The sequence below is a fragment of the Manacus candei genome, unplaced genomic scaffold, assembly GCF_025592945.1.
Source record: "Manacus candei isolate 608988 ecotype Guabito, Panama unplaced genomic scaffold, ASM2559294v1 h1tg000018l, whole genome shotgun sequence".
In the NCBI taxonomy this organism is placed as follows: domain Eukaryota; kingdom Metazoa; phylum Chordata; class Aves; order Passeriformes; family Pipridae; genus Manacus; species Manacus candei.
In genome coordinates this window covers 237,121-249,876 of record NW_026138066.1, presented here as the reverse complement: position 1 = coordinate 249,876, position 12,756 = coordinate 237,121, and the positions used below count along the sequence as shown (strand labels likewise).

Genomic DNA, 12,756 nt, shown 5'->3' with positions numbered 1-12,756 from the left:
GTCCTGCTGCGGCCGCCCTCGCGCGGGGAGGTGCGAGCGCACGGACACACGGCCCGCTGGGGCCGAGGCGAGCGGCACCGCCTCAATTCCGCCGCCACCCAGACTCTCGCCCGCCGCGCCCTGGCTCCCCCGCAGCCGCACCGCCCCGGCGCTGACGTGGCCCCGCTCTCCCCGGATACAGCGCACGGGCGCGCGGCGCGGTCCCGCCCGCTCGCGCCGCCGATGCGCGGGAGGACACAACCGGCCGCTCCGCACCGGCGGGCGCGCGCCCGCGCCCCGCCCACCCGGCTCCCGCAGCGCGGACACGCGCCCCAGCCCGCGCACCGCCCCCTGCGCGCGCCCCCGGCTCTATTTGTTTACAGCCGATTACGTCACCCGCCCGGCCGGCCCCGCCCCCCCCACTTGCCGTAACGATGGTGCGATCGCCCGATTGGCAGCGGCGCGCCCCCGGCGGCCTGACGCCACTTCCGGCCAGCGGCGCCTATAAGAGGCGGCGGGTGAGGAGCAGCTCTCTTCGCCCCTCGCTGCAGGAAATGCGGGGAGCGCTGCCGCGGCCGCCGCTGCTGCTGCCGCCCCCCTGCCGCAGGAAGAGGAGGCGGAGGCTGCCGCCCCCGGGATGTGATCTGGGCTCTGCCGCCTGCTCTGCGCCCAGTTAGAGCCACACCGCCCCCGTGCCTGTCCCACCGCTCGCCCCGTGCCCCGTCCCAGCCCAGCGCCGGCCGCCCCGAAGCGCTGGCTGCCGCCCGCCGCCGCCTCCATGCATCCCGCCCTGTACACGCGGGCCAGCATGATACGTGAGATCGCCGCGGCCGTGGGCTTCATCTCCAAGTTCCTGCGGACCAAGGGGCTGATGAACGAACGGCAGCTGCAGACCTTCAGCCAGTGCCTGCAGGAGCTGCTGGCAGGTGAGGGCGGCGCGGGCGCGGCGGGAGCCGCTCCCCCACCTCGGCCGCGGGGCCGCCTGCTCGGACAGGCCCGGCGGGGGTGCGGGAACCACCGCGCCCCGCGGGGGGGCCTGGAGAGGGACAAAGGGGCAGATCGGCCCCCCCGAGGGGCTGGAGCCGCCGCGGGGGCCGAGTGGGGCTCTGCGGCCGTGGCTCGCCCCTTGCGGGCACCCCCCCGTGCCGAGCCGGCCCCGGCGGTGGAGAGGCAGGAGCGGGCTGTAGACAAAAGGGGCTCGGGCGTCGCGCAAGCAGCTCGACCCCCTGCACGCACACACAATGTTTGCCTCCCTAGACAAAGCTTGCGAGCATCCTGGGCTTAAGCTCCGCTCCAAGGGCTCAAACCGCCCCATTTCCAGAAGGGAAAACACTCCAAATTTGCTTTTTTTTTGTCAAGTAAAATTAATCGGTGGACGGTGAGTTGGTTCCTCTTTCTTCTGGAAGCGTCTCTTAGCCACTCGACAGCTCCGGTCGGGGAGAAACACTGAGGGTTTTTTCGCTGCCCTGTGGGTTTTGTAATCCCGAGGCTATGTCCCAGAGGGCTTGATAGTGGCTACAAGTAGTTTCAGGCCGATATGGTTTTGGGTGGGATAAAACTGAGGTAAGTGAAGTCCTTGATTTCTCGCCATGGAAAACAGGCTGGGGAGAGTGATGGGGAAATACAGCTTGAGTCAGTCGGTAAATGCTGCCCGGCTCCTTCCCTAGTTATTTTTGGGTGTTCTTGGAATGTGAGGAGCTAAGCATGGATGTGATCTCAAGAGGATGCTGGGAGGGTGCCTTTTTTCCCTTTCTAGTTTGTGAAGTTTCAAAACCCTTGAGTTTTTCTGCTATATATGTAATCATTTCTGTATTTTTATATATGTTTCTGTGAATGCCAGGAAGTTGCATTTCACTTCTTTGAGATGGTGGACATTGTATACACTAGCACAAACCAGTAACTTTGTATGTGAGTGCTTCCCAAGGGACTCTGGGCTTATGTAAATCATCAGCAGAAATAAAGGTTATAGTGATTTTTGAGGACACTTGATGCTAGAATAATAAGCTTTTTAACATCTTGAGGTGTGAAATTTGCAAGAGAACAATAATTACTGCGTGTATCTTTTAATACAGAATTAAGGAGGATAATGTTTGTTTTTTATTTTGTAGAACATTATAAACACCACTGGTTCCCAGAAAAGCCATGCAAGGGATCAGGTTACCGATGTATCCGGATCAACCATAAAATGGATCCTCTCATTGGACAGGCAGCACAGCGGATTGGATTGAGCAGTCAGGAACTGTTTCAGCTTCTTCCGAGCGAACTCACTCTATGGGTTGACCCGTATGAAGTGTCCTATCGCATTGGAGAGGATGGCTCCATCTGTGTGCTGTACGAAGCTGCACCAGCAGGAGGTAGCCAAAATAACACCAACATGCAAATGGTAGACAGCAGAATAAGCTGTAAGGAGGAACTTCTCTTGGGCAGAACTAGCCCTTCCAAAAACTACAATATGATGACTGTATCAGGTTAAGATATAGTCTGTGGATGGATCACCTTAAAATGGATGGATAAATTTGGTTTTTACTTTGGGTGGGCACCTCTGGGGATGGATTATGGAATTTAAACCATGTCACAGCTGTGAAGATCTGGCACACGTTAGAGTGGTATACTTTAAAGTGACAGTGCCATAGTTTGGACAGTACCTTTCAGTGATTTAATAGCCTGTGAGTCAAAATGATAGCAACTTGCTAGGGAATAAGAAGATCTAGGAAGGGTCAGTTTCTCCAAGACATCTTACTTAATTTCTACACCAATTTTCAACCCCAGTCTGTGTTTATAAAGTGATTCTCTGCAGTAGGTCTTGCAGAGTAAATTTGCACTATTACATTTATTAATTGTTAGCATTTTTGGCAGCTCAGTAACAAGACTTATGAACACCATAGTACTGGAAATTTTATTTTTCAGACTTTTACCTAGCACTTACAAATATGTATAAATGTACATAAGAGAAACTAGTAAGAATGACCTGGGGAGAAATGATCAGATCTTTACATTGGCCTCAAAAGTAGCAAGTGATCATTATCTGCCATGGCAACAGGCTTTAAAAAGACCATATAAAGACACTGTCTGAACTGTGGTGTTAGCACCAGCCAGCTATCTGTACATTTGCTAGCTTGTAGTTTTCTAAGACTGAGTAAACTTCTTATTTTTAGAAAGTGGAGGTCTGGTTTGTAATTTCCTTGTTCTTAATTGGGTAAAAGTCTTTTCCACAAACCACCATCTATTTTGTGAACTTTGTTAGTCATCTTTTATTTGGTAAATTATGAACTGGTGTAAATTTGTACAGTTCATGTATATTGATTGTGGCAAAGTTGTACAGATTTCTATATTTTGGATGAGAAATTTTTCTTCTCTCTATAATAAATTGTTTCCTATCTTGGCATTTTAATTAATCTCTTGTCGTGATTACATAGGATCAGTTAAATTATTTTTGTCTCACAGTAGAAATAAAATAGGTACCTTAAAGACTTAAGAACATCAATGGCATCCTGATGCTAGGGAACACTTGGTACAGACCTGGATTAATGAAGACCTCATATATTAATGCTTGGGAAGTTCAGGGGAACACAATCATGTACGTGTCACTTTAAACCTTTTAAAATCAGTCAATGTGGAAATAACTCCAGGGCCAATAATTCCAGGATATAAGGAAAAGGTACAGAAATAACATCCACCAAAGATGACTTGAATAAATCCAGAGGATTAAAGTTTACTTGGCTTCCTGATGAAGGATATAGCAAACCTAAATGTCCATTTTGACCTACTTGCTCACAAGTTCACAGTTCTTCCCTGATGGATTCCCTGCTCAATAAGAGTTTCTGGGAGAAGTGTCCCTTAGCCTTAAGAGCAGCTTGCTGCCTTTTGCTTTCTTCAGATGCAAGACTTTCACTTTAGAAATCATTAAGATTGGATTCAACAAAAGGTATGTAGATCTTTTTTCCCAAACTTAAAAGGTTGGCTGAGGCTGAGAAGCCCATACTTATGTGTATTCGTAGTTAATGAATGATGTGGAGTTGTGATTCACTTAAGCACCACACTTAATGTCATTTGTATATGGCACAGCTGTTAGTTACACTTGAGAGAAATTCCTTGCCACTTTATTTACACTTGTTAAAGGTCCAGAGTAAAACTCAAGGCTTTTCTCTTCCTTATCTCCTGTATACTTTGTTCTGTGAGTGTTTAATAAAGGCATACCGAACTTGGTCACGTCAGTTACAAGAACTGCTGCTGATGCTCTGAATGAAAAGAAAGCAGTCATTACTTGCCAGTCAAGCTTGCAAGCTGTGTGTAGAACTGAGCTTCAGACTTACCATGCATTGTTGCAGCTCTTATGAGCTCAACAGCCTTTACAATGTGACGATAGTAATGGATTTTATCTCCAGTTCATATCTGTGTTGTCTGATCTGTAATATAGCTGATTATATATAAGCAAAACAGAAGACTGAAAGACTGAACTGTCCGGCTTTCTTTAACAATTTCTTTCCTCCTTTTTTTTTTTTTTTTTTTTTAAGTTCAGCTTTACAAATACGATTTTTACCATGATCTACATATGTATGTCAATATTCAGCACTTTAAAGTATTGCTAGGGCTTCTCTAGCACTATGGCTTTCTGGCATAGACTGGTGGAAGCATAAATGCTCCTGAAGCAGGGAACTTCAAACACCTTGCTCAGTATGGATCTGACAGTAATAGATCTATTACCAAAGCTTCAGAATGAGCTTGCTTTAACGTACAGGTGTAATGCATGCATAGGTCAAAGTTTAGACTCACATTTTGATATCTTAAAAATTCTATTACTTTTAAGATGACAGTTGAAGTTGTTAAACCTGTAAGCAAGAAATTTATTCAAGCTGTAAGAGTACTCCAAGACATTTCTGTTGTGTTACATGTCTGCAGACGGCAGATATGTATCTGAGTAGAAAGGTAAACATTGAGCTTGGCTTCCTGTAAAGCTATATTAAACATTCATGAAGCTCACTGCTGACTGAATTATGCTTAGTATATCGTGGTGCTGCCTAGTCCTTTCTGCTGCACAGCAAGAACAGCATCAGAAGGGGTAGCTGTATAGTTGGTCTTTGACATGAACTATGCACATTATGAAAGCATCAGCTGTCAGTACTTTCTTTTGATAAATTAGGCATAGCTTTGTGAGGCAGCAAGCGTTCCATCTGTGAGACTGGCATGTGACATTGAACTAAGAGTGAGTCTGCTCCCTTAGATGGTTAATATTTTAGTTCTTTTATGGTAAGGTGCTTTCATTCATGGCATAATTTTTAACTGCAGCTGTAACTAGTAATTGGTACAACCTGTGTACTCAGAGTTGCTGGGATTTCTTCCAGATATACCCCAATGTGTACACAATGTGCCCTTGTCTGATTTTCAAAGTACTTAGCATACTGTGGCAGCAGGGCATAAGAAGGACTCCTGAAAGAAATGGAGTATGTCTCCAAGAGGAGGCTGTTGCTAATCCTATGTTTTGCTGCAGGTAGAATAAACAGCACACTAAGCCAAATGCTTGTCACTTTTGAATTTCATTTAAGGTGCCATTATGAAACCAGCAAGGCTATTATTTTAATGCAAATATTAGAGATGAGAGAGCACATTCAAGACCTGCTTGCCTAGTGCATTTTAGTTAAATTAGTTGACTTTCCTTGAGAGGCACTGAATAATCCTATTGGTGTTGCAAGGGCAGGCTCAGCTGTTTGCAGCTCTAATGTTACAGCTCTTCTCAGAATGATGGACCAATCTGCTAAGACTTGTTGACCATTCAGTGAATATCTTTTTATAAAGTGTACAGTTGCTTTCTAGTTTATGCCAGGTGAGCACATGTTTTGTTTTCGTTTTTTTTTTCCTGACAGCACATTCCCCTACTATGCTAATATGTGGTGTCAGATCCTATGCATTCAATACTACTTTTGTATTTCATGTTTAGTAATGATGCTCCTCCTGTAGAGAGTTGTACTGCATGTATCCTGTAAGAAGCTCTGTTGTTCTGTTCTCTCTTCTCTTTCCAGTTGTGTGCTTTTTTCCTGCTTGTTCTGGAGATGTACATCTGGCTTAAGCAGCCATTTGGACAATGATTTTTATCTTCCCGTATATTTTAGTGTCATTTTTAGGTTTGAATAGAGATAAGAGGGTTTTCGTTCAATCACTAATAATGCTGATTTTAGTTTTCTACTTTTCTGCTGTCTCTGCAAAGGTTTTCTGGTAGATCTGTATGACCGACCTTATTGTGCCATGGGATTTTCTTATTATTAGTTTGTTCTATCAATCTGCTTGAGAATTTGGACATAATATAAGACACATTTCTGATGTGAAAATACCATCACTGGCTTCTACTTTTGCTATATCTTGTATTGGATCAATTCATAGGATATGAACACATCACAAAATGAGTCTTCTGGATCATACCAAGTTATATGTCACATGCCATAGCTTAGCGATGACAGTTTTGAAGGTTAATTATTGTTAGGCCAGCATGCTGTCAACTGCCTTCAATTTAAATGGGTAAAGGAAAAGCTTGAGACATGATGTAGAAGCAGGGGGAACTGTACTGCAGCAATAGAACCTTGGAAAACAGTATGCTGACATGCAAACCGTAAGTGTTCCTGGAGTGGTTGGTTCATGCTGATGCTTGTAAACATTTCTGTCCCTAAATTAAGCAGATGTCGCTGAACATGAACACTTGATACACATAAGGTGTCCTTCTAATTAACCGTGCTTATTTATGCTGGGAGAATATGATCTCTTGTTATTGTGCAGGTTAGCAATGAATACAGTGAAGAACATTGCAGCTTTTCTTTTTTGTGTATCTATTTCTGAATTTCCATAAATCAAGTACTACTCTACATTTTCCAAAATTTCCTCTACTTGATGCCATAATTTTTAGGGAAAATAGTTTACACTGGCAAAAGCTACCACTTGACTGAAGAACATTAAAGCTGTTTTTAGTTTAAAGGGTGAAACATGTATAGACTGGAGATAAATAGTTTTTCTAAAAAGGAATGTGTATTTACACATTCTTGGTGTAAATAGCTGAGATTATTTCTACACATTTCAGATTTACATTCCAATATGAACATTGAGAAGCAGGATGTTAATTCAGTGGCTTTTAGGGGTTGGTAGGGCAAGCTGGGCTTAGACAATAAATGCTGTATTAATAGTTAGCAGTGACAATTTCATCAACATAGGAATTGCAGGGTATAATTAACATCAGTTGCTTTGACACTATGCTCTTAATGTATGGTTTAACATTTCTTTCAGTAGCAGTTGGAGAATGCACTGTGACAAATTATTGCTGATACAAAGTAGGTCAACAGTAAAATGGCTGACTTACCATAAATGAATAGATCTAAATTATTGTTAGCTACATGTCCAGTGGAATTTTCTTAGTGACTGAGTTTGTGTCCTTGTGTTTCTCAAGCATGAACCTTGTATACAGCTTTTCCTAACTGCTTATTTCCTAACCATTTGATATTTTTTGCCTAAACAAGAAGGAGCATTTCCTCCCAGCTGCTGGGAAGAAATCCACACAAGCAGTAGCACTGCACGCCTGGCAGCAGTTTGCCCTTGTAGGATTGCAATTCTGTGACTACAAAGCTGTCAAGGAGAAAATCCTGTCAAATAAGGAAAACAAGCAAAATGCTGCATCTTCAAGTTTTGAGATTTTCTCTGCTGAAAGTGACTGATGATAATATATGAGGAAGGGAAATAGAACTGGGATGGTACTGGATGAGAAAAATCCCAGACTGAGGGGATGTCAGGTGGATTTTTGCAGAGGGAATTGATCCTGTGATCAGCTGCTCAGTGTCTCATAGTGGCTTGCAACAACCTTCTAAAGTTTTTTTGAGAGGTGTAGCTTTTACCTCTTGGATGTAGGAAACAGCCTCTAACTTTGCAGGTTCTCTGGGGCATTGTAAAATCCAGTGTCATTATTTTATGTGCTGATTATATAACTGAATAAAATGATAAACAGATGAATCTGTTAGCATGGTAAGGACTCAAGGGAGGAGAACTTCAGTCTTCTTGGATGCAAAGAGCAGCAGTGTCCGAAATGCCCAAGGAAGTACCAGGGCTGGGGATGCTGCCCAGCATTCACAGTTGGGTTCCAGACAGCAATGCTTACCTAAGAGCTCTGATATGGAGCTAAGGCTTGGGTAGAGCTTCTTACGCATCTTAAAGAGAGATTTCTAGTACCAACAGTATCATCTGCTGACATTGGCTGCAATTAAGAATTTCCAACAGCGTACCCTTGCTTTCCTGTGTTCTATAAAATTCAATTATTGCTTTCTGTAACCTAAGAACATGTAATAATTGGTGGTTTTGGAGTTTTTTTGGCCACAGGTTAATGAGTTTCTTGTACGTGAAAAAGAATATTGAAAGACAACATTCCTTCCCTGTACTGAACTTTAAACAATGTTTTATTTGTAGGTACACAGGGTCACATATGTAAATTTCTTGTATAAATATATATACACACACACAATTATTAGAGTGTTTTTCAGTGGGTCATCCTTAAGTCCCTGCTTGCTGTGATTTAATTCAAGTCACTGCAGGTGTTCTGAAGATTGTAAATTTGCATAGGTGGGGGGAAATTATCCTCTTTATTCACATTTTATGCCTTAAGACATTAGTATTAACAGCAACATGTATTCCTATTTTTTGCTTTCATTTTTCTGGATGTGAACTTGGAGCTTGACTCAATTTGCTACCCAGTTAAGCAGATTTTCAAGATTTTTCTGAGTTCTAAAGCAAATTGTAGTTGTCTAAAGGAATGTTTGCAACATTTCAATCAGTGGGATACCTGGTTGACAGGAAATAAAGCTAAGATAGTTTTAAAATTGTATATTCTTGCCAATACTTTGTAACACAGGAGAGAGATGTCTCTGGTTTCTGGTCAGCAGTTGGCTGAACAATCAACAAAAGGTCCATTTCAGTTGAGCCTAGCACCATTCCCTAGATGAGTGCACTAGAACAGTTGCTCGGTATGGTAACATTCAAGTTCTATAGTGTGTAAATTAGACATTTGTCTGCAAGTGTGAAAAACTGTGTATCCTAACTGCAAAATAAAACCAAGCTGCTCATGTGGTACATCTAATACCATAAAGTTACACTAGTGATATTAGCCAACTTTTGCAATTCCTCCTGTAAATATAGCCTTTATTATAACAATTTCTTTTTAAACTCCTATCTACTTGCTTCCTTTGCCGTTTGCAGCCTATTGTCTTAACTCCCTAGCTTCCAGGCAGCATAAGGTCATTCTGTTTGGTCATTGTGTTGGGAAAAAAGAAGGCAGTGGAAATGGTAATATCAACCTGAATCACACTGATATTAAAGCAAAGGGTAATTTAGTTCAATGTTGTAAACTATCTGTTTCTGTGTGATGAAGGTACTAAACTCTCAATTTTTATGGTATTTATCATACTTTGTTTTCTGGATACATTTAATATAGGTAAGACATTTGTAATATAGCTAAAAAAAACCACGTTGCAAATACATAAGTACATTTTAGAAAGGCCAGCTGAACAAATATGTCTGCTTGATTGTTTATCTAAATGTTCCTGTGACTATCTAAATTATTGTTGCTTGCAGAATTGACAAGTCCTGCGTCGTGAACAGCAGAACACTGGCTCTGAATACTGAAAGTACTGAAAGTTATTCAGTAGAAAAATACGTGCATGTCATTCAAATTTGAAATCACTATTCATAGAGTTTACTGAAGTAGAAGTTAATTTCGAGCCAACCTGATATGTGTACAAAACGTCTCCTGAATTATTAAACTGATGTAACCCCATGACTAATTCTGCAGTACAAATATGTAATTTCCTTTTCTTGCCCCTTTTGTTACACCCCCCTATCTACAGGAGCATCCCTTTGGAAGCAGTTTACAATCGATAAAAGGAAGGTTGGAGTTACAATGTTTTAAAATTTAAGACCTCAGCTTCGCACAGTCCTAATTTTACCGTTATGAGTACCAGGAAGCCTTTTGACTTATTCATGTGAATACATCATATGCCCTTCAGTATTTTATGAGATCAAGTATGTGTCAAAAGCTTTCTCAGTGAAGCAGAAATGTACTTTTTGTTATTTCCATAGGTACTGGAAGGCACATTAAAATCTTTATTATTGACTGAAAAGAAACTTTCTTCTTTATTACTGTAGAACAGAGATAGTGAATAGGCTGAAAAGAGAATGCTGCACACCTACTGCATCATGATCTCATTCTCGACATGACTGCCTTGGCACTTGCTAGTTCCAATGTTCATGAGTCACACTCCAGTATGTGATTTGCTTAAAAGCAATAAATGTCAGCACTTTTATTTACAATCTGCCTTTGAAGATTTGGAAGTCATAAACTTCAACACATTTTTTTCTATGACTGTGAAGGCTAGGAACTAGCTTTACCTTTCTCTTTTAAATGAAAGATGACAGCTTTGACTGATGTATTGCTCAGTCTGTCCTAGATGCAGTGGGTTAAGATGTGTAACTAACCAAACCCACTTCTTCCTTCACTTAGCGCGAAATTACCATCCTGGTAGGTGGGGTGGCAGAAATGGCTTTTCTGACTCTTGTTCAAAATTATCTGAAGTTGTTAGGGTTGGTAGATTTGTGTCATGTCAGACTGCAATGCCTGAGGCACTGTGGGAGCCCAGTGCTGGGGAGCTGACAGCCTTTGGCAGACGGCTGGGGGTGTTGCAGGGGCATGAGCTCAGTGCCTGTGTGTGGAACCCTGCAGACTACTGTTGTCACCTGCCCGCAAGAGCTGGGATGTGCACAGCAAACCACACTCCTGCTGAAATTTTGGGAAGGGGTCACGTATTATCTCTGGGGGAGGGAAGGGAATGGGGAAGGCAAAAGACTAGACAAGCGATCCATATGGTGAGTCAGTGGGAAAAAACTTGAATGCAATTCTAGCCTAATAATGACTCATAGCTACATTGTTTATAGTTCTTGAGAGAGTGTCTGATCACATGGGCTATAACATACACGTTTATATGCTGTCCTTGAGGACAAATGAAGGAATTTACAGGGGAAAAAACCCATCAAGCTTTCAATTTTAGCTTACCTTTTTCTTGTGTGTATTTGAAAGTTTCCATTTATTCTAACTCTCATTGCCTCAGGCTCCTGTGCTAATAAGCCTGGCAGATTTTGCTTGCGAACTAAGCGTGCTTGCTAGAAACCTTACAAGCATTGTACAGCTGCTTTTCAGAAACTTATGGGAATGTGGGATGGTGCTCTGCAAGGTTCATGTTACCTGCCCTTTAGGTAGCACAGCAGCTGTGCTTTGGGAAACTGACTTTGCACGTTCACAATTCAGTGGGTAAACCTATCCTTCATCTTCATGGTCCTAGAGTTTGGTATGTGTTTGACTGTCTCCAGTGTTACTATATATTGCTCAAGTCCAAGATAAATGGCAGTGCTGATTTGCCAGAATTAGGTTCTCGACTGATTGTTTTCTCTGCAGCCTGCTTTCCAGATGTAGCTGTGGGCAGTGTGGATCCTGCCCGTGCTGAGAAAACATAAGGTCAGCAGCCGGTGGAGCTGCAGTGATGTAGGAGGCAGTTATTCTGTTGGTCATAGTGGTGGGGGTTAATATAAACTGCAAAAAGACCTTTTTTGACTAATGATTTCTAAAGAAAGAACCCCTTTCAGTGGAAATTATTCAGAGAGATGTAACTGTGGTTGAGTGGCTGGCCCAGTTGTGGGTCTTCCTTTTCAAGAATGGTGACATTAGTTAAAATTTTTAACAGTTCAGTCACATGCTGCATCTACGTGGAGGTACATCCATGCAAGAACCCAAATTATCACTATGAAAGAAGATACTGAAATGGCATAAAATGTGTGGGAAGCTTCTGCAAATGCCATGATATGGTTAAGCAGTTATTATTGCAAAATATTTATGAAAAAAACTGGTGGACACAACCAAAGGCAAGAAAGCACCCCATATCCCTCTCCCTGGAAATGTGGGAAGAATTCTTATACATAGGCTTTTTATCTGATGTTCTTCCCTTTGGGGAAATGGCAGTGAGAGTAGGGAACTGGAGAAACTGGAGGGTGGCAAGTCAAATGAATGTCTAAAGTTAGGTCATGTTAAATCTCATTACAAAATGCTTGAGCCATGAACAAATGCCTCTTTATGAACTAACTATGACATAGGTGTTGTTTGAGTTGATATTAATTTGGTAGTTTTTTTCAGGAATTGAACAGACTGATCCGCAAGTGGAGAAAATACTTTCAGAGGCTTGTCACTCCTTTTATTAGTGCCCAGAATCCAACTGAGAATGCCTCAGTGGCCTATTGTCTCCTCTCTCACAATATTAACTCTCTCCAGTAATCTCCATGCCTGAGTATGAGACCTCTTCCCTAGGCTCTCCTGATGGTCGATGAAGAGAAGAAACAGACCTTTCATAGGAAAATCCTCAAAGTGATTTCAGTGTCCTAGCTAGAAAGGATGCACTCTAGAATAAGCACTGGGTTCTCTTCGTATAAAGAGAGTGAGAGCTCGCTCAGATATCACTGACTATATCTAGTTAGATGAGTCTCACCCTCTCTTTCTGAATGGTCCTACATGTGATAATGTGCTTTAACTTGCAGTATATTGATTAAGATACCTGTATCTATTTTATTAACTCCCAATGCCCCAAGTGAAGAATAGCTTACTCTGCTTACATGTGCATTTTGAAGTCCACTGGAACTGAGTACCTTAGAGGAAATAATTAGCAGTGTGTTTCCTGAATTTCGGGAACACGTTCTCAAGTAGTTGGAACAGTGGAA

The 12,756-nt window shown here is 42.5% G+C and overlaps 1 protein-coding gene across 1 annotated transcript; it reads left to right on the top strand.

The window, feature by feature from the left end:
* The first annotated feature begins 501 nt into the window (after positions 1 to 501).
* On the top strand, positions 502 to 3,370 carry BTG1 (BTG anti-proliferation factor 1). Its single transcript, XM_051783978.1, has 2 exons — positions 502 to 905; positions 2,088 to 3,370. Exons 1-2 carry the CDS (start codon positions 758 to 760, stop codon positions 2,450 to 2,452), a joined length of 513 nt encoding a protein of 170 aa, XP_051639938.1. The 5' UTR covers positions 502 to 757; the 3' UTR covers positions 2,453 to 3,370.
* The last annotated feature ends 9,386 nt before the right edge of the window (positions 3,371 to 12,756 follow it).